Source organism: Hemitrygon akajei, chromosome 11 (genome assembly GCF_048418815.1).
Source record: "Hemitrygon akajei chromosome 11, sHemAka1.3, whole genome shotgun sequence".
NCBI classification, from domain to species: Eukaryota; Metazoa; Chordata; class Chondrichthyes; order Myliobatiformes; family Dasyatidae; genus Hemitrygon; species Hemitrygon akajei.
Window position 1 is genome coordinate 56,163,302 of NC_133134.1, and position 25,869 is coordinate 56,189,170.

Genomic DNA, 25,869 nt, shown 5'->3' on the forward strand with positions numbered 1-25,869 from the left:
ACTTGAACTCCCTGTACACCCCCCCAGGCTGTAACACTACTGAACTCCCTGTACCCCCCCCCAGGCTGTAACACTACTGAACTCCCTGTACACCCCCCCCAGGCTGTAACACTACTGAATTCCCTGTACACCCCCCCAGGCTGTAACACTACTGAACTCCCTGTACACCCCCCCCCAGGCTGTAACACTACTGAACTCCCTGTACACCCCCCCAGGCTGTAACACTACTGAACTCCCTGTACACCCCCCCCCAGGCTGTAACACTACTGAACTCCCTGTACACCCCCCCAGGCTGTAACACTACTGAACTCCCTGTACCCCCCCCCCAGGCTGTAACACTACTGAACTCCCTGTACACCCCCCCAGGCTGTAACACTACTGAACTCCCTGTACACCCCCCCCCCCAGGCTGTAACACTACTGAACTCCCTGTACACCCCCCCAGGCTGTAACACTACTGAACTCCCTGTACACCCCCCCCCAGGCTGTAACACTACTGAACTCCCTGTACACCCCCCCCCAGGCTGTAACACTACTGAACTCCCTGTACACCCCCCCCCCAGGCTGTAACACTACTGAACTCCCTGTACACCCCCCCCAGGCTGTAACACTACTGAACTCCCTGTACACCCCCCCCAGGCTGTAACACTACTGAACTCCCTGTACACCCCCCAGGCTGTAACACTACTGAACTCCCTGTACACCCCCCAGGCTGTAACACTACTGAACTCCCTGTACACCCCCCCCCCAGGCTGTAACACTACTGAACTCCCTGTACACCCCCCAGGCTGTAACACTACTGAACTCCCTGTACACCCCCCCAGGCTGTAACACTACTGAACTCCCTGTACACCCCCCCCCAGGCTGTAACACTACTGAACTCCCTGTACACCCCCCCCAGGCTGTAACACTACTGAACTCCCTGTACACCCCCCCAGGCTGTAACACTACTGAACTCCCTGTACACCCCCCCAGGCTGTAACACTACTGAACTCCCTGTACACCCCCCCCCCAGGCTGTAACACTACTGAACTCCCTGTACACCCCCCCCCCAGGCTGTAACACTACTGAACTCCCTGTACACCCCCCCCCAGGCTGTAACACTACTGAACTCCCTGTACACCCCCCCCCAGGCTGTAACACTACTGAACTCCCTGTACACCCCCCCCCCAGGCTGTAACACTACTGAACTCCCTGTACACCCCCCCCCCAGGCTGTAACACTACTGAACTCCCTGTACACCCCCCCCCAGGCTGTAACACTACTGAACTCCCTGTACACCCCCCCCCCAGGCTGTAACACTACTGAACTCCCTGTACACCCCCCCAGGCTGTAACACTACTGAACTCCCTGTACACCCCCCCCCAGGCTGTAACACTACTGAACTCCCTGTACACCCCCCCAGGCTGTAACACTACTGAACTCCCTGTACACCCCCCCCCAGGCTGTAACACTACTGAACTCCCTGTACACCCCCCCAGGCTGTAACACTACTGAACTCCCTGTACACCCCCCCCCCCAGGCTGTAACACTACTGAACTCCCTGTACACCCCCCCCCCAGGCTGTAACACTACTGAACTCCCTGTACACCCACCCCAGGCTGTAACACTACTGAACTCCCTGTACCCCCCCCCCCAGGCTGTAACACTACTGAACTCCCTGTACACCCCCCCAGGCTGTAACACTACTGAACTCCCTGTACACCCCCCCCCCCAGGATGTAACACTACTGAACTCCCTGTACACCCCCCCAGGCTGTAACACTACTGAACTCCCTGTACACCCCCCCCCCAGGCTGTAACACTACTGAACTCCCTGTACCCCCCCCCCAGGCTGTAACACTACTGAACTCCCTGTACACCCCCCCCAGGCTGTAACACTACTGAACTCCCTGTACCCCCCCCCCAGGCTGTAACACTACTGAACTCCCTGTACCCCCCCCCCAGGCTGTAACACTACTGAACTCCCTGTACCCCCCCCCCAGGCTGTAACACTACTGAACTCCCTGTACACCCCCCCAGGCTGTAACACTACTGAACTCCCTGTACACCCCCCCCCCCAGGCTGTAACACTACTGAACTCCCTGTACACCCCCCCCAGGCTGTAACACTACTGAACTCCCTGTACACCCCCCCCCAGGCTGTAACACTACTGAACTCCCTGTACACCCCCCCCCAGGCTGTAACACTACTGAACTCCCTGTACACCCCCCCAGGCTGTAACACTACTGAACTCCCTGTACACCCCCCCCCCAGGCTGTAACACTACTGAACTCCCTGTACACCCCCCCCCCAGGCTGTAACACTACTGAACTCCCTGTACACCCCCCCAGGCTGTAACACTACTGAACTCCCTGTACACCCCCCCCAGGCTGTAACACTACTGAACTCCCTGTACACCCCCCCCCCAGGCTGTAACACTACTGAACTCCCTGTACACCCCCCCCCAGGCTGTAACACTACTGAACTCCCTGTACACCCCCCCAGGCTGTAACACTACTGAACTCCCTGTACACCCCCCCAGGCTGTAACACTACTGAACTCCCTGTACACCCCCCCCCCCAGACTGTAACACTACTGAACTCCCTGTACACCCCCCCCCAGGCTGTAACACTACTGAACTCCCTGTACACCCCCCCCCCAGACTGTAACACTACTGAACTCCCTGTACACCCCCCCAGGCTGTAACACTACTGAACTCCCTGTACACCCCCCCCCCCAGGCTGTAACACTACTGAACTCCCTGTACACCCCCCCAGGCTGTAACACTACTGAACTCCCTGTACACCCCCCCCCCAGGATGTAACACTACTGAACTCCCTGTACACCCCCCCCCCCAGGCTGTAACACTACTGAACTCCCTGTACACCCCCCCAGGCTGTAACACTACTGAACTCCCTGTACACCCCCCCCCCAGGCTGTAACACTACTGAACTCCCTGTACACCCCCCCCAGGCTGTAACACTACTGAACTCCCTGTACACCCCCCCCCCAGGCTGTAACACTACTGAACTCCCTGTACACCCCCCCCCCAGGCTGTAACACTACTGAACTCCCTGTACACCCCCCCCAGGCTGTAACACTACTGAACTCCCTGTACACCCCCCCCCCCAGGCTGTAACACTACTGAACTCCCTGTACACCCCCCCCCAGGCTGTAACACTACTGAACTCCCTGTACACCCCCCCCCCAGGCTGTAACACTACTGAACTCCCTGTACACCCCCCCCAGGCTGTAACACTACTGAACTCCCTGTACACCCCCCCCCCCAGGCTGTAACACTACTGAACTCCCTGTACACCCCCCCCCCCAGGCTGTAACACTACTGAACTCCCTGTACACCCCCCCAGGCTGTAACACTACTGAACTCCCTGTACACCCCCCCCCAGGCTGTAACACTACTGAACTCCCTGTACACCCCCCCCCCAGGCTGTAACACTACTGAACTCCCTGTACACCCCCCCCCCCAGGCTGTAACACTACTGAACTCCCTGTACACCCCCCCCCCAGGCTGTAACACTACTGAACTCCCTGTATACCCCCCCCCAGGCTGTAACACTACTGAACTCCCTGTACACCCCCCCCCCAGGCTGTAACACTACTGAACTCCCTGTACACCCCCCCCAGGCTGTAACACTACTGAACTCCCTGTACACCCCCCCCCCAGGCTGTAACACTACTGAACTCCCTGTACACCCCCCCCAGGCTGTAACACTACTGAACTCCCTGTACACCCCCCCCCCAGGCTGTAACACTACTGAACTCCCTGTACACCCCCCCCCCAGGCTGTAACACTACTGAACTCCCTGTACACCCCCCCCAGGCTGTAACACTACTGAACTCCCTGTACACCCCCCCCCCAGGCTGTAACACTACTGAACTCCCTGTACACCCCCCCCCCAGGCTGTAACACTACTGAACTCCCTGTACACCCCCCCCCCCAGGCTGTAACACTACTGAACTCCCTGTACACCCCCCCCCAGGCTGTAACACTACTGAACTCCCTGTACACCCCCCAGGCTGTAACACTACTGAACTCCCTGTACACCCCCCCCCCCAGGCTGTAACACTACTGAACTCCCTGTACACCCCCCCCCCCAGGCTGTAACACTACTGAACTCCCTGTACACCCCCCCCCCAGGCTGTAACACTACTGAACTCCCTGTACACCCCCCCCCAGGCTGTAACACTACTGAACTCCCTGTACACCCCCCCCCCAGGCTGTAACACTACTGAACTCCCTGTACACCCCCCCCCCAGGCTGTAACACTACTGAACTCCCTGTACACCCCCCCCCCAGGCTGTAACACTACTGAACTCCCTGTACACCCCCCCCCCAGGCTGTAACACTACTGAACTCCCTGTACACCCCCCCCCAGGCTGTAACACTACTGAACTCCCTGTACACCCCCCCCCCAGGCTGTAACACTACTGAACTCCCTGTACACCCCCCCCCCAGGCTGTAACACTACTGAACTCCCTGTACACCCCCCCCCCAGGCTGTAACACTACTGAACTCCCTGTACACCCCCCCAGGCTGTAACACTACTGAACTCCCTGTACACCCCCCCCCCAGGCTGTAACACTACTGAACTCCCTGTACACCCCCCCCCAGGCTGTAACACTACTGAACTCCCTGTACACCCCCCCCCAGGCTGTAACACTACTGAACTCCCTGTACACCCCCCCCCAGGCTGTAACACTACTGAACTCCCTGTACACCCCCCCCCCCAGGCTGTAACACTACTGAACTCCCTGTACACCCCCCCCCAGGCTGTAACACTACTGAACTCCCTGTACACCCCCCCCCCCAGGCTGTAACACTACTGAACTCCCTGTACACCCCCCCCCCAGGCTGTAACACTACTGAACTCCCTGTACACCCCCCCCCCAGGCTGTAACACTACTGAACTCCCTGTACACCCCCCCCCCCAGGCTGTAACACTACTGAACTCCCTGTACACCCCCCCCCCAGGCTGTAACACTACTGAACTCCCTGTACACCCCCCCCCCAGGCTGTAACACTACTGAACTCCCTGTACACCCCCCCCCAGGCTGTAACACTACTGAACTCCCTGTACACCCCCCCCCCCAGGCTGTAACACTACTGAACTCCCTGTACACCCCCCCCCCCAGGCTGTAACACTACTGAACTCCCTGTACACCCCCCCCCCAGGCTGTAACACTACTGAACTCCCTGTACACCCCCCCCCCCAGGCTGTAACACTACTGAACTCCCTGTACACCCCCCCCCCCAGGCTGTAACACTACTGAACTCCCTGTACACCCCCCCCCCAGGCTGTAACACTACTGAACTCCCTGTACACCCCCCCCCCCAGGCTGTAACACTACTGAACTCCCTGTACACCCCCCCCAGGCTGTAACACTACTGAACTCCCTGTACACCCCCCCCAGGCTGTAACACTACTGAACTCCCTGTACACCCCCCCCCAGGCTGTAACACTACTGAACTCCCTGTACACCCCCCCCCAGGCTGTAACACTACTGAACTCCCTGTACACCCCCCCAGGCTGTAACACTACTGAACTCCCTGTACACCCCCCCCCCCAGGCTGTAACACTACTGAACTCCCTGTACACCCCCCCCCCCAGGCTGTAACACTACTGAACTCCCTGTACACCCCCCCCCCAGGCTGTAACACTACTGAACTCCCTGTACACCCCCCCAGGCTGTAACACTACTGAACTCCCTGTACACCCCCCCCCAGGCTGTAACACTACTGAACTCCCTGTACACCCCCCCCCAGGCTGTAACACTACTGAACTCCCTGTACACCCCCCCCCAGGCTGTAACACTACTGAACTCCCTGTACACCCCCCCCAGGCTGTAACACTACTGAACTCCCTGTACACCCCCCCAGGCTGTAACACTACTGAACTCCCTGTACACCCCCCCCCCAGGCTGTAACACTACTGAACTCCCTGTACACCCCCCCCCCAGGCTGTAACACTACTGAACTCCCTGTACACCCCCCCCCAGGCTGTAACACTACTGAACTCCCTGTACCCCCCCCCCAGGCTGTAACACTACTGAACTCCCTGTACACCCCCCCAGGCTGTAACACTACTGAACTCCCTGTACACCCCCCCCCAGGCTGTAACACTACTGAACTCCCTGTACCCCCCCCCCAGGCTGTAACACTACTGAACTCCCTGTACACCCCCCCAGGCTGTAACACTACTGAACTCCCTGTACACCCCCCCCCAGGCTGTAACACTACTGAACTCCCTGTACACCCCCCCCCCAGGCTGTAACACTACTGAACTCCCTGTACACCACTGAACTCCCTGTACACCCCCCCAGGCTGTTAACACTACTGAACTCCCTGTACACCCCCCCCAGACTGTAACACTACCTGAACTCCCTGTACACCCCCCCCCAGGCTGTAAACAACTACTGAACTCCCTCCCCCGCTAACAAACCTGACCCCCCCCCCAGGCTGTAACACTACTGAACTCCCTGTACACCCCCCCAGCTGTAACCTACTGAACTCCTGTACACCCCCCCAGGCTGTAACACTACTGAACTCCCTGTACACCCCCCCCAGGCTGTAACACTACTGAACTCCCTGTACACCCCCCCAGACTGTAACACTACTGAACTCCCTGTACACCCCCCCCCAGGCTGTAACACTACTGAACTCCTGTACACCCCCCTCCAGGCTGTAACACTACTGAACTCCCTGTACACCCCCCCCAGGCTGTAACACTACTGAACTCCCTGTACACCCCCCCCCAGGCTGTAACACTACTGAACTCCCTGTACACCCCCCCCCAGGCTGTAACACTACTGAACTCCCTGTACACCCCCCCCAGGCTGTAACACTACTGAACTCCCTGTACACCCCCCCCCCAGGCTGTAACACTACTGAACTCCCTGTACACCCCCCCCAGGCTGTAACACTACTGAACTCCCTGTACACCCCCCCAGGCTGTAACACTACTGAACTCCCTGTACACCCCCCCCCCAGGCTGTAACACTACTGAACTCCCTGTACACCCCCCCCCAGGCTGTAACACTACTGAACTCCCTGTACACCCCCCCCCAGGCTGTAACACTACTGAACTCCCTGTACACCCCCCCCCCCAGGCTGTAACACTACTGAACTCCCTGTACACCCCCCCCCCCAGGCTGTAACACTACTGAACTCCCTGTACACCCCCCCCCCCAGGCTGTAACACTACTGAACTCCCTGTACACCCCCCCCCCAGGCTGTAACACTACTGAACTCCCTGTACAACCCCCCCCCCCAGGCTGTAACACTACTGAACTCCCTGTACACCCCCCCCCCCAGGCTGTAACACTACTGAACTCCCTGTACACCCCCCCCCCCAGGCTGTAACACTACTGAACTCCCTGTACACCCCCCCCCAGGCTGTAACACTACTGAACTCCCTGTACACCCCCCCCCAGGCTGTAACACTACTGAACTCCCTGTACACCCCCCCCCCAGGCTGTAACACTACTGAACTCCCTGTACACCCCCCCCCCAGGCTGTAACACTACTGAACTCCCTGTACACCCCCCCCCCAGGCTGTAACACTACTGAACTCCCTGTACACCCCCCCCCCAGGCTGCAACACTACTGAACTCCCTGTACACCCCCCCCCAGGCTGTAACACTACTGAACTCCCTGTACACCCCCCCCAGGCTGTAACACTACTGAACTCCCTGTACACCCCCCCCAGGCTGTAACACTACTGAACTCCCTGTACACCCCCCCCCCAGGCTGTAACACTACTGAACTCCCTGTACACCCCCCCCAGGCTGTAACACTACTGAACTCCCTGTACACCCCCCCCCAGGCTGTAACACTACTGAACTCCCTGTACACCCCCCCCCCAGGCTGTAACACTACTGAACTCCCTGTACACCCCCCCCCCAGGCTGTAACACTACTGAACTCCCTGTACACCCCCCCCCCCAGGCTGTAACACTACTGAACTCCCTGTACACCCCCCCCCAGGCTGTAACACTACTGAACTCCCTGTACACCCCCCCCAGGCTGTAACACTACTGAACTCCCTGTACACCCCCCCCCAGGCTGTAACACTACTGAACTCCCTGTACACCCCCCCCAGGCTGTAACACTACTGAACTCCCTGCAAACACCGAGCTGTCACCACGCAGGAAGCAGCAATAGCATTATACTGGTTACTTTTTAGTTGTGATGTAACTGCACTTTGTTATTTGTTAATTTGTTTGTGCTAATATTACTTTATATGTTGTATATGAATTATTAGTACTGCGTTGTGCACCTTGGTCTGGAGGAACATTGTTTCGTTTGGCAGTGTACGTGTGCAGCTGAATGACAATAAATTTGAACTTGAGAAAGTATTTTCACTAGTGGGGTGAGACTGATACAAAAAGAGAAAAACACAGATAATAAATATAAATTATTTATAATAAATCCAGTAAGGAATTCACCAGACACTTATTTAACTCAAAGCATAGTAAGTCTGTGTTTCTCTTTAGAGAGAGTTAGTTCGTTTCTGCCTGTTACACTGCTGGTGTTTAGGGCATTAGAAATGGTAACAATGTCTTTAATAGGAAGACAGAAGGGAGAAAAGAACAGAAAGAAATAAATAAAAAGCAATGTGAAGCAGGAGGCTGGTGCAGAGCACAGAACAGCTGCATTAAATGATATTTATCTCTGCTGTTAATCCATTGATACCGATAGTCCTCAGAGCAAGTAATTTGGTATTCTTGGTTATCAGACGATCAAAGCCCCATGAGCAACATGTGATCCTGAAGTCATGGGTCTGAGGCTCCTCCAAGAACAGGAGTAACATAAGGATTACCCTGTGGGGATGGAAGTCTTCCCCTTCTCTGCCGGACTCCAATCGAGCTGAAGCTCAGTTCCCCTGACCAGTGTGCTGTAATCACAAAGCAGCACCGTTAACGGAGCTTCTCATCGCACCAGGTAGATTTACCCAGAAGCCCAAACTGTTTGGACATTCACGTTTTCCCTTCCTGGATGTTCTGTCAGCAGTGAAGCATGGCCATACATCATGGACAACCTGTCAAGCGTACAGCTGGTAGAAGGCCACCTGCGCTCACTCAGCAATCACTCGGTACAGCCGCGCGCACACTTCTTTAGGTCCCAAGGACAGCATCATTTCAACTACACTTGGTCCCTGCTGTGGAGAAAGCAACATACTATCAGATCCTCCAAAAGAAACAGGAAAAGCATTAAAACACCAAATTTACCCCATTAAAACTCCCTCATTAGGTCCGCTCTCTGCAACACTCCAAAATGATATAGATTACTTCCCCAGAACCAACACTAGGCACTTGAATAACCATTGCAGGAAAGGGAGCTCCAATCCCACCTCCCACTGCCAATGACAGCCCTGCAAATTCCACCTGGTAACAAGACACTGTGTTCATCTCCCCTTCAAGCTTTTTCCAATTAACAAATCGCTTTTGCCTGGATACCTAACTTGCCAACAGTGAAGGCAGTATTTCCATCACTAGCCTGAGGAAACTTCTCAGAATTTATCTGCCATGTATTATATCTCCTCTGCACATGCTCAGTCTTACAGAAAACTACCCCAGACTTTTCAGTCTCCACAAATATTCGATCCCTCTTCACTGGTACCATTAATCCTGATGTTCCCCCACCTGCTGCCCGCTGAGAGCCAGTCGAAGGAGCTTCATCATGGCACTGTATTTGGTGGTTGTCAACTGTGTCTGTAATGATCTCAGTTCTGAATTCAGATCTGCTGGGGTCCCATGAGCGTTTGGACAGTTCTGGTATAGGCTGGAATCCAAGGCAGCAAAGTGTTAATTGATTTCTTTGTAAGATTAAGTTTCAAAGTGACAGATTAAAGAAAATGAGAGGGTCGAGGAGCGTGGATTGCAAAAAGGAGAGTTGGTACTGTGAAATGCCAGGGTGGACTTCGAGGAGAGCAAGAGTTTGGACAAAAAGGTAAGTGCACTAGGGAAGGGTGACAGAGGAGAAGGTGGTGGTGGGAGATGTATGCAGAAAAAGGTACAACAGGGGTAAGAGTAGAGAGCTAAGAATGAGGGTGAGAGTGGGAGGTGGGGTGAGAAACCAGATGAGATGAAGGAAGGCCAAGCCTTAGGGGAAGAAGAGGGAGGGAATTGGAGGGGGGCAAAGTCAGGGATCAAGGGCAGCAGGGGCAGAAGGGGTGCAGGTGAGACAGGAGGACCACAAGAGACCATAGGGAAGAGCTCTGGGTTGAGAGGAGAGGACCAAGCAATGAGGGGGAGTGCAAGAGTAAACTGGCAGGTCAGTGGGGGCAACAGAGTGGAGGGACTAAGAGGGAAAGAGCAAGAGGGGTAACAGGAGAAAGGGTAAGACAGGAGACAATAGCAAAACGAGAGGGCAAAAGGGGAGGACAGAAGAGTGAGATGAAAAGGCGAGGGGAGAATGAATGGGAAGTCAGATTAGGAGGATAGGGAGGGGAGGCAGATGCTTACCTTAACACCATGCTGCAGATTTTCTCTCCCTCTGTGGTCAGATCCTCCATCTGCTCTCGCGGCACAGGAGGGCGGATCCACAGGTAAGAGTAGTCGGGTTTTAGTAAGTCCAGCAAAGAAGTGATGTGCCCCTGTCAAATACAGAATCTTATGGTTGTGTCTTACAGTTCATTAACGGAGGTTTCAGCTTGTAGGGGAGTAATAGTGAGGGCTAATAAGTGGAAATAGGGATGTGGATGGTGCTAATATTGTAACAGGGAATCACGGACAAAGCCTAGAAATCGAGGCATGGAATGCAACAGTAACAACACCCAAGTTTCAGGGACTTCACTAATTATGTTATAGCATGCATCCATTGTAACAGAAAAATACATTTACTGTTAGACCTGTGGATAACCATGTTATTCTGTAATCAGGACCTAGTCTGTTACTTAATTAAAATCAAAATGTAGTTTCACTGGTAACGTTGTCAACTGAGTTGTACCCAGGTCATGTTCAGGTAGATCAGCTTTGACTGGTCTAATGACGCAGACCAGTTTTTAATAAATTGCCCGTATTCTCAAATACCAACTCTGTGTGGCCCCTCAGTTTGCTCCTACACGGGCTTTCTCCTTTCGAACCCACAGTTCTTTAGTATCAATCTCCCTGTGGGAAGTTGACACAGCCACTACTCAACAACAGGCAAACCCATCCCAACTCATAGTTACTGAGACTCAGTCGGAGCTGAAACTGGGAATAAATTTCAGTATTGCTCCTACCTTCCGGTGTACCAGCACCCGTTCCACATAGTCTGTGCTCAGGGGTTTACCCTCTGGCAGTCTGTCCTTGTACACCTTCTCTAACAGCGTTTGCAGCTCCGTCACCATCTGCTGCCTTGAGCTACTATTCTCGATGCAGCGCAACAAGTGAATCCTGCCAAATGAGAAGAGCATGGAAAGGATCTGAGTGGGCAGGTTCAGTTGTTGTGAGTCATATATCCAAATCATTTGTCTGCAGTGTAACATAGCGACCTAATCTCAGCTGGAGTCCTGTCAATGCTATGTGCACCTCCTCATAGGTTAACACTAATAAACACCAGCAGCATCCCCTCTCTCCTTGTCGCCACTTCCTCTATACCTTACTCATTAGTTGTGTCTCTACCTCCATATTATTCATCAACTACACTAAGTATTGCATGCCAATCAGTTCTGCCTGGCTGACTTTTACTCTCCTGAAAGCAAGGATGCTGATATGATGCCCCAGCAAAACTGACCAGTTCAGAACAGACTGAGACCATCCTGGGACAGTCAAGGTCTGAGTAGCTCAGCAGCAAGAAACTTGTTTCTCCACTGCACCTTACCACACCATCAGTCAATCCATTAAACAACCGGCCGGGAGAGCTTCCCTGCGCTTCCTCAAACACAGGAAACATCTGACACCCTCCTGTTCAGACTCTGTTTAATGTTGTACCACATTGGGAGGGCCATTTGAACTTTATCAGAGGCTGCAAATTTCAAAGTTACTGACAGAGTAAAGGTTAAGTTCACCACAGTACAAAATGGCTTTACTATTAGTACAAGTACACTGACGTGCATGTATGTGCTCACACTTGGATCCTTATGTACCTGTTGAACTCCGGTAGTTTGTCAAGGTCCAGGAGTGCAGAGTGAGTTATGATCCTGGTCACATCAAACTCACTCACTAATTCTTCTAGAGTTCGACCAGGCCGATTTCCTACAAACACAAAGAGTCATAGAGTTATACAGCATAACAGGGCTATTAGCCCGACTCATCCATGCTGACCAAATTGTCTAACTTAGCTCGTCCCATTAGTCTCCTTTTGGCTCACATCCCTCCAAACCTTTCCAAACCATATAACTGTCAAACTATCTTTTAAACAGAGTTATTGTACCCACCCCTACAGATTCCTCTGGCAGCTCAGTTAATACACCCTCCATCCTCTGTGTGAAAACATTAGTCCTCAGGTCTCTCTTAAATATTTCCCTCTCGCTTTAAGCCTGTTCCTTGATTTCCAGCTGCTCTCTCTGACTCTTTTTACTGACCCTTTTCATGAGCACCCAGAAGAACAAGACCCCGCTACTATCACTTCACTCCTACATACACCATGCCCCAGTTTGTCCATAATATGCCAAACCTGTAAACACTCAATCCATTCTGTACATAAACCTGCCTGCAACAGGCTCAATTTACAACATCCTCTATCTGACACACTCGAGGCTCCGCACAACCCTCCCTCAACATAGCCCAGCCGATTTGCAGTCCCGTGTATAAGGTATCCAAATGGAACAGAACAATACCTGAAAAGCCTGACCCACAGTTCGTAACCATGTCCAGTAAAGCCTCTGGGAGGTAGCCATTCTGGGAAAAGTTCTGAATGAACAGATCACTCTGGCGTTTCGACAGCTTGCTGCCGTCCTTGTTCAAGAGGAGAGGAAGGTGAGCAAAAATTGGTGGGTCCCAGCCGAAGGCTCTGTACATCAACACGTGTTTGGCAGTGGAAGTAAGCCACTCGGTACCCCGCAGAACATGGCTGACATTCATGTGATGGTCATCAACAACATTCGCCAAGTGATAGGTCGGAAATCCATCTGCCTTAATGATAACAGGGTCTCCTTCCACACTGGCCGGCTCCATCCTGTTTGTTCCATACACCAGATCTTCAAAGGACACTGCACCCTTGTCCAAGCAGAATCTGATAACATATGGGCACCCTTGTACCAATTTCTCCTCAATCTGTTTTGAAGTAAGGTGCCTGCAGCGATTGTCATACCTGAAAATGGAGAACGTTCATTTAACAGAGTTTGAAGACTGTGGGTTTAAGTCCTACTCCAAAGGCTTGAGCACATTATCATTTAAGGTGAGGGCTTATATGGGAGGCAGGGTTTAAGGGTCTGCACAACATTGTGGGCCGAAGGGCCTGTACTGTGCTGTATTGTTCTATGTTATATTGTTATAGGAAAGATGTCAACAAAATAGAGAGAGTACAGAGGAGATTTACTAGAATGTTACCTGGGTTTCAGCACCTAAGTTACAGAGAAAGTTTGAAAAAGTTAGGTCTTTATTCTTTGGAGCGTAGAAGATTAAAGGGGGACTTGATAGAGGTATTTAAAATAATGAGGGGGATAGATAGAGTTGATGTGGATAGGCTTTTTCCATTGAGAGTAGGGGAGATTCAAACAAGAGGACATGAGTTGAGAGTTAAGGGGCAAAAGTTTAGGGGTAACACGAGGGGGAATTTCTTTACTCAGAGAGTGGTAGCTGTGTGGAATGAACTTCCAGTAGAAGTGGTAGAGGCAGTTTCGATTTTGTCATTTAAAAAAAAATTGGATAGGTATATGAATAGGAAAGGAATGGAGGGTTATGGGCTGAGTGCGGGTCAGTGCGACTAGGTGAGAGTAAAAGTTTGGCACGGACTAGAAGGGCCAAGATGCCTGATTCTGCGTTGTAATTGTTATATGGTTCTATGTAAAACAAGATTCCCCAAGAGAATGCTGCACTGTTAGATGCTTAGTGAAGGAATCAATCACTCTTTCAGAGAGCACGGCACTGTCAAGTTTATTATCATATACACAAGTACACATACACGTACAATGTACATGGGTACAGGTACAATGAAAAACTTGCTTGCCACAGCATCACGGGCATGTAGATTCAGACAACACACAACATAACATATATATAAATTAAGAGAGCAAGAACTGAACAAATGTTAACTATGGAAGGCTAGTATGAAGGGAACACTGCACTGATGAAGGAGAAGTATCGGAGGAATGCTTCACTGTCACGGGTGCTGAGAGAGCATTCCTCTGTTGAAGAGATACTGCAATGTTGACGACAGAGTCCTGCACTATATACACTTTATAAACGTGATAGTAATCTGTTAATCAATGTTCAAGTAGATAAAAGAGATTCTGTGGCACTATTCATGCAAAGAAATCTCCCATGTCTCCACTAATAATGATCTTTCGCCATCTCTAACTTGGATCTCTGTATCAGAATCAGGTTTAATATCACCAGCATTGTGTTGTGAAATTTGTTAACTTTGTGGCAGCAGTTCAATGAAATACATAACACAAAAAAAACTGAATTACACTAAGAGAGAGTGTGTGTGTGTGTGTGTGTATGTATAAATTAAATGGTTAAATCAATTAAATCATGCAAAATCAGAAATAACGTAGTAGTGAGGTACTGTTCATGGTTTCAATGGCCATTCAGGAATCAGATCGCAGAGGGGAAGAAGCTGTTGCTGACGTGTTGAGTGTGTGCCTTCAGGCTTCTGTACTTCCTTTCTGATGTCCTGGGTGATGGGGGTCCTTAATTCTGGCGCCATCTTTTTGAGGCACCGCTTCTTGTAGACATCTTAGATACTATGGAGGCTAGTACCCATGATGGAGCTGACTAAGTTTACACCTCTGTGCAATTTACTTCAGTCCTGTGCAGTAGCCCCCCCTCCCCATACTTGAAAGTGATGCAGCCAGTCAGAATGCTCTCCACAGTACATCTGTAGGAATTTTCAAGTGCTTTAGTTGACATACCAATCTCCTCAAACTCATCACTGTCTTGCCTTCTTTATAGCTGTATCGATATGTTGGGACCAGGTTAAGTCCTCAAAGATATGAACACCCAGGAACTTGAAACTGCTCAGTCTCTCCACACCTATGAGTATTGATGTGTGTTCCCTCGTCTTACCCTTCCTGAAGTCTACAATCAGCTGTTTGGTCTTACTGATGTTGAGTGCAAGGTTGTTGCTGCGACACACTCAATTAGCTAATATATCTCGCTCCTGTACACCCTCTCGTTTCCATCTGAGATTCTGCCAACAATGGTTGTACCATCAGTAAATTTTTAGATGGCACTTGAGCAATGGCCAGCCATACAGTCATGGGAGAAGAGAGAGTAGAGCAGTGGGCTAAGCACTCATCCCTGAGGTGCACCAGTGTTGATTGTCAGCGAGGTGGAGATGTTATCACCAATACGCACAGATGAAGTCGAGGATCCAGGTGCAAAGGGAAATACAGAGGCCCAGGTTCTGTAGCTTTTCGATCAGGACTGTGGGAATGATAGTGTTAAACACTGAGCTACAGTCAATAAACAGCATCCTGACATAGGTATTTGATTTGTCCAAGTGATCAAAAGCCATGTGGAGAGCCAATGAATGGCACCTGCCATAGACCTATTATGGCGATAGGCAAATTGCAATGGGTCCAGGTCCTTGGTGAGGCAGGAGTTCAGTCTAGTCATGACCAACTCTTAAAGCATTTCATCACTGTAGATGTGAGTGCAACTGGATGATTGTCATTCAGGCAGATCAAACTGCTCTTCTTGGGCACTGCTACAACTGTTGCCCTTTTGAAACAGGTGGAAACTTCCGACTGTATCAGTACCTCTAGAATGTTTTCGGGGGCTTGCTAAGCACAAATCAGCTTCCTACATTTTAACAATAACTGCAACTGGTTGTAAACTAACTTCAGGCATCTCAGGGTAACCAGGTGCTATAAGAATTTCTAACTTTCGGAAATAAAAGGCAGAGGGATTATCAGGGGGCAGAGCATACATTCATGAGCAAGTAAACAACAGAGTTCACATGGAACAATACCTATTGTGTACACTGATAGAAACTGTTAAAAGCCATTATTTGGAGGAAAGGCACATGCTTCAACATGGATGCCGTTCCTCTAAACACACACTTTAAACTTACTTTGGTGTTTGCCTCAATCTCAGTGCTTCTTTCTTCAGTATTTCCAGACGTGAGGGAGTGCAAAAGCAATAGTAAGCAGCATTCCTCTCCACTAGAGTCTCAGCAGCCTTCAGGTACAGATCCAGTCGCTCTGATTGCTGATATGGTCCACAGGGGCCGCCTTTACGGGGGCTTTCATCAGGGGGGATACCTGTACAACAAGTGATAGAATATTTTAAGAATAGTTTCTTGCCCTCCGCCATCAAATTTCTGAATGGACAATGAACCCAAGAAAACTTCCTCAGTATTTTTGGCAATATTTACGCACTCTTTTTGCACTACTTATTTAATTTATTGTTACTGCATACTTATTATTGTAATTTATAATTTTTAATACTATGAATTGCAATGTACTGATTCCGCAAAGCAATGAATTTCACAACATATACTGGTGATATTAATCTAATTCAGACAGCAAGACCCTATTCAGAGATTAATAGATTTTTAGCTATTAAAGAACTTAAGGATGAGGTAGGAAAGTGGTAAAAGGTCAATCATGATGGAGCAGGAGCTCATGCCAGTCTACTCCTGTTTCTACCTCTTACGTTCTTTAAATTGCAATGAGATAGATAGATAGATAGATAGATATATTCATCCCCATGGGGAAATTCAACTTTTTTCCAATGTCCCATACACTTGTTGTAGCAAAACTAATTACATACAATACTTAACTCAGTAAAAAAATATGATATGCATCTAAATCACTATCTCAAAAAGCATTAATAATAGCTTTAAAAAGTTCTTAAGCTATGTAGAGGATGTTGAGAGTTATCCATAATTGACCGTAGCCTACTCAGCGCCCTTCTCTCAGCTACCGATGTTAAACTCTCCAGTACAGAGGGTGGAGTATATTGAAGTATTATGTGTGGGACTTATATAAAGGTGTGTAACAGAACAAATTTGACAAGAGTCGTAACACACAAGGTCAACTGCACCATAGTACAAATATGCAACAGGATGTTAAACTGAACGCAGGTTATAAGAAAGAAAATGATATAACTAAGGGCCTAAGGCAGTAAACTGAAAATAGGGTATAACTGAGATTCTTTCGCTGGGTGGGAGAGGCTCTAATATAATTGAAAGCTTATGCTTAGTTCAGGATATATGAGAGAGGGAGCGAGATCTAACTGATACCAAGGGAGACTATTACACCCTACAACCACAGAGTTATGCGCCATACCTGCCCATTCCAGTACATCCTCAATATTTTCTGCTGCTCCAGGTACAAGACGGCTCTGATCAGTATCTTCTATACGTAAGATAAACTGGCCTCTGTGTTTTTTGGCGAATAAGTAATTGTACAGGGCTGTGCGGAGTCCACCAAGGTGCAGGAAGCCTGCTCAGGGAAGCAAGAAGAGCAGCGTATTAATTGATTGATTCTCCTTTGAGTAACGTATGGGCAACCTTATGAACATGGATTTGTTAGAGAGTCTACATTAAACCTCTTGTCACGGTAAAGCATCAAAGTGTGGTTCATCAGGGAGCATATATGCTTCATACTTCATTCCAGGGTCAGATAAGGATAGAGAATACCAACAATTACCAGGATCAATGGAAAGGAACGACAAGAGACCATCCTCCAGAAGGCTCCAAGGACACTTGCAACAGCCCAGGTCTGCAGAGGCAGTCACTTCTCTGGCACCGTGACACAGTTAGTGAAGCTGCTGCCTCACAGCACCAGAGAATGACGTCCAATGAATCTGCCTGTGTGGAGTTTGCAAGTCACCCTGGACCATTGTTTCTTTTTCTTGATGCTCTAGCCTCCTCCCACATACCAAAGGCATGAAGATTAGTAAGTTAATTGGCCTGTAAAATTGAGGGCGGGGGAAGGTAGAACAGCTCATTGCCGCAGGGGCCCAAAGTGCCTGTTCCCATGTTGTACCTAGGACTGCACAATAGCTCACTTCAGACAGCAGCACAGTCACCTAGAAAGTGTGGGACAGGCATGAGTCATCAACATACTGATGTTCATTATTGTTAAATGACATTGCTAAATAGGGAACCGAAGAGAGGTCCCTGATGGTAAGGGAAACCATAGAAATTGATTGTTGCCCACCCAGCTGGATAAATGACAGTATGGACAAGCATGCCAAGGAAGAAGAGGAATTGGTTAACAGTCTCATGAGAAATGATTCTGTACTCAATATATGCTATGTCGTATGACATGGGCAATCATGGTCTTCCATCTGTCTACCGAGCGAGGAATCACTGACTGTGGGGTAAAACTCCCTTCACGCTATTGCTTTATCCATGATCATGACTGTTCTCAGCAGTTTCCTACATAGGTGGTTTGTCATTGCCTTCTTCTGAGCTGTGTCTTTACAAGGTGGGTGACCCCAGCCATTATCAAAACACTTCAGAGATTGTCCATCTGGCGTCAGTGATCACGTAACCAGGACTTGTGATGTGCACCATCTGCTCATGCGACCATCAACTAACTACCTGCTCCCATGGCTTCACACAACCCTGATCAGGGGATTAAGCAGGTTATACACCTTGTCCAAAGGTGACCTGCAGGCTAGTGGAGGGAAGGAGCGCCTTACACCTCCCTTGGTAGAGATGTATCTCCACCCCATCATCTATGATTCTGTACTAGGGCTGGAGAAAAATTAGATTGGAGAGATTCAAACATGGATCTCTGGAAAAGATCTGCACAGATAGTGACAATAGCTTGAAAAGAAATGGGATACCAAGGGTAAGGCAATGGTTAACAAGAACAAAATCAAAAGTTTATTTGTGAGAGAATTGAGGCAGTAGTACAGGAACTCTCTTAGTAGCAGCAGTGGAGATGAGGCAGATGTTATGAAGAAACTCTGCAGTAGAGAAAAAAATGAGGGTTACCTTTACATTTTAGCTAGATCCTGGAATAGTAAACAAGTGGCTTCATTTGATCTTGGAGTGAAGAAATAATTTAGCTAGCCAACCTTATCCATTCAAGTCAATGTAATCTGGATTTAAGCCAAGCCAGGTGAGGGACATGATGGAACAGCCATGGTGACACACACTAATGATTACTCATGATTCCCTTGTCCATTCCTCCCTCCCCACTCATCTCCCTCCTAGTACTTATCCCTGCAAGCAGAAATGCTATACAGGTCCACAATCTCTTATCCAAAATCCTTGGGGCCAGTTGCATTTCGGAATTCAGAATCCCTCCTTATTAGTTCTAGGACCCCCCACAGATACCAAAAAACACATATGCTCAAGTCCATTATTTAACCTGTCTCAGTGCGGGTGGACTTTAGGACCCGGCGGAGCTCCAGACCTACTCACATCCTCCCGTATATTTTAAATCATCTCTAGATTACTTATAATACCTAATACAATGTAAATACTATGTAAATAGCTGTTATACTGTATTGTTTGGGTAATAATGACAAGAAAAAAATTATTTCCAATGAAAACATTCAATAAAACATAAAAATATACAGCTTCAAACGAACTGAATCAAACACATGGTAAATGACTTATTGGAATAAATGTAGAACGTCACTGTCACTATTAAACTTCAGTAACTTGTCTTTCTGTTTCTTTAAATCATATACAGTGGTAGTTCTGACACCATACTCTTCAGTAAGACGCTGCATAGACACACCACGATCAAGCTTCTGCAATAACTCCACTTTCTGCGTTATTGATAATGAACTCCTTCTCTTTTTCTCATTGTTACCCATAGGGGTATCTGCAGCTCTTTTTGATATTTTCACAGTGAAATTAAACACAAAGTCAACCGTGAACACAAAATATCAGCGAACAGCAAATGCACGTGTAACCAGTACGAGCACTGAGCCACAACTGATGTCTGGTGGCCTCTGCTAGTGCTGCCACGTAACACCTGAGTGACGTCAGCTGTTGGCGAAAAAAACTTTGGTCTTCAGAGCTTTTTGGATTTCAGAATTTCCGATAAGGGGTTCTGGACCTGTACCTGCCTATTCACCTCCTCCCTCACCATCATTCACAGCCCTAAAAAGTCCTTCCAGGTGAGGCAGCAGTTCACCTCCAAGTCTGTCAGGGTCAGCTACTGTATCAAGTGCTCCCATGCGCTCTCCTCTACATTGGTGAAACCTGACATAGAAAGGGGGACCACTTCGTCAAGCACCTGCTCTGCATCCACAAGAAGCAGGATTTCTGGTTGGCCAACCGTTTTAATTCCAATTCCCATTCACAGTCCATCCTCTACTGTCACAATGAGGACACTCTCAGGTTGGAGGAGCAACACCTCAAATTCCAAATAGGTAGCCACCATCCTGATGGCACGAACATCGATTTCTCTAACTCCCTGCAATTTCTCCCCCCCATCCCTTTTACCCCTCCTTATCTTTTTCCATTCCACATTCTGGCTCCTCTCTTACCACTTCTCTTGGGAAAACTGAAGACTAACAAAGCAGCGCTTTGCGGTAGTTTTTGGAGTTTGAACAGCGCCCAATCAGTGAACATGGGCGAATAAAAATCAGGCAGGGGCAGGCAGAACAGCCATTGTGTGAGTGAGCCAGTGTTAAGAGTGGGTGGGTTTTGGCTTTGGCTCATCAGGCTGAGACAAGGTAAGCACCTGGTGACTACTACCTCTTCATCCTTCAGGTTTGTGAATTAAGAACGGCTCCAGGGGCTTTGTTGTGTTCTTTGAGTAAGATGTGGGAATTCTGGGAGAACTCCAGCCTTCCAGATAACCACATCTGCAGCAGATGTACCGAGCTGCTGCTCGATGACCTTCAGCTCACACAGGAAACTGAGGAAGTGACAGATAAGAGCTACAGGGAAGTAGTCACCCCTAGGTTGCAGAAGGCAAGTAACTGAGTGACTGCCAGGAGGGGAACTGCACAGCCAGTGCAGAGTATCCCTGCGTCCATTCCACTCAATAACAAGTATACAAATTTAGGGATACTGGTGAGTGGGGTGGCATACCAGGAGAGACCTCAGCGACCAGGTCTCTGGAACTGAGTCTGGTGCAGTGGCTCGGAAGAGAAAAGAACTGAAGAGGACTGCAGAAGCAATAGGAGATTCCATAGTTAGTGGAGCAAAGATAAGATTCTGTGGACGCGATAGATACCCAGAGGGTATGTTCCCTCCTAGGTGCCACGGTTAGGGATGTCTCGGATTGGATCCACGGCATTCTAAAGGGGAAGCCAAAAGTCTTGGTACATATCGGCACCAATGGCACAGGTAGGGAAGCGAGGAAGTCCTGAAGAGAGATTTTAGGAGGCTAGGTAGAAAGCTGAAAGGCAGAACCTCCAGGGTAGTAATCCCTGGATTGCTGTCTGAGCCACGTGCCAATGAGGGTAAGAATAGGATGATTTGGCAGATAAATGTGTGGCTGAGGAACTGGTGCAGGGAACAGGGTTTCAGATTTCTGAATCATTGGGATCTTTTCCGGGGAAGGTACGACCTGTAAAAAGGATGGGTTCACTTGAACCCCGGGGGGGGGGGAGGGGTGGAGAGGGGGAGCGCCAGGCCAATATCCTTGTGGGCAGGTTTGCGAAAGCTGTTCAGGGGGAATGGTTAAGACTGATTTGGCGGCGGGATGGGAATTAGTGTGAGAGGCCTGAGCATGCAGCAGTAGCTTTATAAAGGCAGTGTGTGGTGAGACTACTAGTAAGGACAGGCTGAAGACAGGGCAAAATTGCAGTCAATGAGTTGCAATGTAAAAGGGGGACAAAATCGAAAAGAGTGATGAATACAGCACTGAAGGTTTTATTCTTGAATACACAGTACATGGAATAAGGTAAATGAACAGAGCAGTCAGAGATCGACAGGTATGACATTGTGGGCATCACTAAATCATGGCTACAAGACTACAGTTAGTAGCTTAACATCCAAGGATACACATTGTATTGAAAGGACAGGCAAGTCACCAGAGGGGGTGGGATAGCTCTGCTGGTAAAAAATGAAATCAAATCCTTATAAAGAGGTGACATAGATGAGAAGATGTGGAATCATTGAGGGTAGAGCTAAGAAACTGCAAGGGTAAAAAGACCCTGATGGGAGTTATACATTGACCGGACAAAAGATGTGACCGGGCAAAAAGTAGCAAAGATGTGGGCTACAAATTGCAACAGGAGATAGAAGATGCATGTCAAAAGGGGTTAATTTACAAGTTGAGTTGGTGGTGAGGAAGGCAAATGCAATGTTAACATTCATTTCAAGAGGCCTAGAATACAAGAGCAAGGAAGCAAAGCTGAGGCTTTATAAAACACTGGCGAGGCCTCACTTGGAATATTGAGAGTTTTGGGCTCCTTATCAAAGAAATTATGTGCTGACATTGGGGAGGGTTCAAAGGAGGTTCACGAAAATTATTCTGGGATTGAAAGGCTTATCGTATGAGGAGCATTTGATGGCTTTGGGCTTGTACTCACTGAAATTCAAAAGAATGGGGAGGAGGGAACTTATTGAAATGTATTGAATGTTGAAAGGACTCAATAGGGTAGATGTGGAGAGGATGTTTCCTGGGGTGGGGGAATCTAGGACCAGAGGATACAGCCTCAGATTAGGGAGACATCCATTTAGACCAGAGATGAGGAGGAGCCAGTGGTGAATCTGCAGAATTTGTTGCCATGAGCTGCCATGGAGGCCAAGCCATTGAGTATATTTAAGGCAGAGGCCGATCGATTCTTGATTAATCAGGACATGAAGGGTTACAGGGAGAAGGCAGGAGACCAAGGCTGAAAGGGAAAATGGATCGACCATGATGAAATGACAGAACAGACTCAATGGGCCAAATGGCCTAATTCTGCTCCTTTAACTTATAGTCCTAAACTGCCTTTCACCTCCCTCTTGGCCCCTACCTCTTTCCCATAGTCCATTCTCCACTATCAGATTCTTGGTTCTTCAGCCCTTTACCTTCTCCACCTGTCATCTTCAAGCTTCTCACTTCCCCACCCACCTACCTTCTCTCTCCCCTCTTCCACCTTCTTACTCTGGCTTCCCCCCCCCCCCCCCCTTTCCGGTGCAGCTGAAGAGTCTCGGCCTGAAATTCGACTCTTTATTCCCCTCCATCGATGCTGCCTGACCTGCTGAGTTCCTCCTGCATTATGTGTTACTCTGGATTATCAGTACGTGCAGACTCGTTTGTGTTTAACATTACTTGTATCCAGTTTTCTTCAGCAGGGAGCTCACAGGGAGAATGAAAACTGGCAGGAAAATGGGGGAGAACAGCATGAAAATCGAGATTTGAGGGGAAAACGCCATGGTGGTAAGGGAAGCAGCCGACGGAAAAGAAGGCGGCGGGATGGAAAAGCATACAGGAGACAAAGGGAAAGGTGGAAATTAGGAAATATGTGCAGAGGAAAGGGGAGAGCTATGGAGTCAGGAAGGCTGATTAATCAGGGAAGGGCAGTATGTATGGTGGGAGAATTCCCGGGGAAGGTTTATACAAAGACCAGGATGATTCCACGTGGACACTGCGTTAATATTGAAAATAAGGACTGCACATCCATTACGAGGAACAGCATTTCTGGTCAAAGGTGATCATCCATCAAACATTCACACGCCAAACGGGCCCTATTACAGTTGTTACCCTCCCACCGTGGTACCTGTGGGGCTCGGCCCGAATCGTACCCTCACCCCGCTGCCGGCTTCCCCCCCACGGGAAGCCAACCTCCGCCGCGCCGCGGGCCCGACAACGCGGGACCAGTCGCCCAGCAGCCGCCAGCGGCGACCCAGACCATTCAGCCACATCGCCGCGCTCCCGGTCCGCGGCTCCGCGGCAACTTCCGGGTCATGCGGGTGGGCGGGGCTTCGGCGGCATTGCGTCACCGGTCACGCCCCTTGGAGGCTGGCTCTGTGAAACTGGGAATGGGGACAAGGAAGAGAAAGAGCCAAATTATTAAACAGAGGAATGGGGATCCGTGGTGGTGGGGGGGTTACATTTTCTGTTGCAAAGGCTCCATTTATTTGTTTTTTTCTTTCTGAAATTAACATTACATCCAGAGTTGATCTCAGGTTATATGGTAAATTTCTTAGGAGTCAGTGGCAAAGTTTCTAGGCATGTGGGTGGACACGAGGCCGACATGAAAAGTGCGTGTGAATAAAATTCTCGGCAAGTGTAAAAAATCCTTTAATGTACGGATATGGTTAGATGGGTGTGATTGGGATGCGAGTATGAGGTCACTTCAACAAATGTGTGTTGCTTATGGGTCAGCCTCACCAGCGGCTTTAAATCCCCTGGATAAAGTTCAAGCTCAGGCACTGAGATTATGTTGTGGTGTTTTAAATCATCCCCAATTTCTTTTTTTTTGGTAGAAGTGGGCGAAATTCCTTTACACCTAACATACACAAAATGCTGGTGGAACACAGCAGGCCAGCCAGCATCTATAGGAAGAAGTACAGTCAACGTTTCGGCCCCAGAATGCTTGAACTTTCCAGCGTCTGCAACTTTCCTTGTGTTTTCCTTTATACCTACGCAGGTTACAGTTAGCAATGGTTTATTGGGTTAACGTGTCACAACCGCAGATTCGGCATCTGCGCTCGTGAATATGCACATGTCAGCTAATTATTATTTCATTGTTATAGCATTTAACTCCATTCATTCTGCCGTACTATTTGTCGAAACTTGGATACAGCAACTCTTGGCTGTCTGCATTTGGCCTTCCCTGAGTAATTGCACTGTCGCGTCAACTGAATCTGAGGACCGGCAGTATTCGTTTAATTCTTAGTTCTTTTCAGCCGCAGTGTAGGTTTCGTGTTCCATTTTGAGAGTTCTAGTTAACGGCCCTGTTTGGCCTAGCGATTATTGTTTTCTTTACCTTTAACACTGTTCACATTAAAGTCTGTGAACTATCGTCCTGCTTCAGTGTCTCTCACTTGGGCCATATCCAAACCTGCTGACATAATGTAAGAGGACATAAAATTGGTCATCCAATATTGGGAATGGTTCGGAGCACCGCTTTGGTAAAGTCTTCAGTTTTAGGTCGATGGGAAATGAATGGGCAAGGAATCTTGGCTTGCTTAATGTGGAATGTGATCCCAGTGTTCCCCTTTCTGTCATCCCTCCATGGAAGTTTTCCCCCTTATTGGTAACTTAAAAGTTTAAGAAAAGATCTAGATGGAGTGATTGTATATCAGTAGCATAGTCAGTTCAGCAATACATGTAGAGCAAATATTATGGCTTCTTGCATATCTGCACAGACGGTTCAAAAGATCCAGTGACGGGTCGGTCAGGTGTTTCTGTTCCACAGTTTCAGGTGAATAGCAAGATAGAACATTAGACAAAAGTTTCAGCATTCACAGTTGAGATGGCTGCTCTCATTTCAGCCTTAAAATGGGTCAAAGAAGTCCGCCCTTATTCAGCTCTTCCGTGTTCTGACTCTAGATTTGACAAATCCTGAAACCGGTATTTCAGATTGTAAACCAGACAGGCTGCAGTGTCTGGGCTTGTACACGGGCCCCTGCCCATGTTGGGTTTGAAGGAAACAAGGTGCCAAACCTAGGCAAGCAATCACTTCAAATAGCGATGTAAATGTAGAAATAATCCATTTCCGACACCTCCCTCCCCTTTCTCAATCTCTATCTCAGGAAACAGTTTATCCACTGCTACCTATTATAAACCCACGGACTCTCGCAGCTACCGTCCTAGACAAACCTCTTCCCACCCTGTTACTTGTAAGTACACCAGCCCCCTTCTGTCAATCCCTCCGTTTTGCCGCAACTGCTCTCAGGATGAAGCTTTTCATTCT

General features: G+C 49.1%; 1 protein-coding gene across 2 annotated transcripts; it reads right to left on the reverse strand.

Moving 5' to 3' along the window:
• Nucleotides 1-8,404: 8,404 nt before the first annotated feature.
• On the reverse strand, nucleotides 8,405-23,906 carry ears2 (glutamyl-tRNA synthetase 2, mitochondrial). Of its 2 annotated transcripts, none has more exons than XM_073060910.1 (9): nucleotides 23,728-23,906; nucleotides 17,382-17,537; nucleotides 16,163-16,352; nucleotides 12,762-13,234; nucleotides 12,069-12,177; nucleotides 11,223-11,376; nucleotides 10,465-10,595; nucleotides 9,643-9,781; nucleotides 8,405-9,155 (listed from the first exon to the last, which is right to left on the reverse strand). In XM_073060910.1, the coding sequence occupies exons 1-9, from the start codon at nucleotides 23,870-23,872 to the stop codon at nucleotides 9,075-9,077; spliced, it is 1,578 nt and encodes a 525-aa protein (XP_072917011.1). In that variant the 5' UTR covers nucleotides 23,873-23,906; the 3' UTR covers nucleotides 8,405-9,074. The 2 variants fall into 2 exon arrangements, with proteins under 2 accessions (XP_072917011.1, XP_072917010.1); XM_073060909.1 differs by having other exon boundaries at nucleotides 8,405-9,158.
• Nucleotides 23,907-25,869: the final 1,963 nt, after the last annotated feature.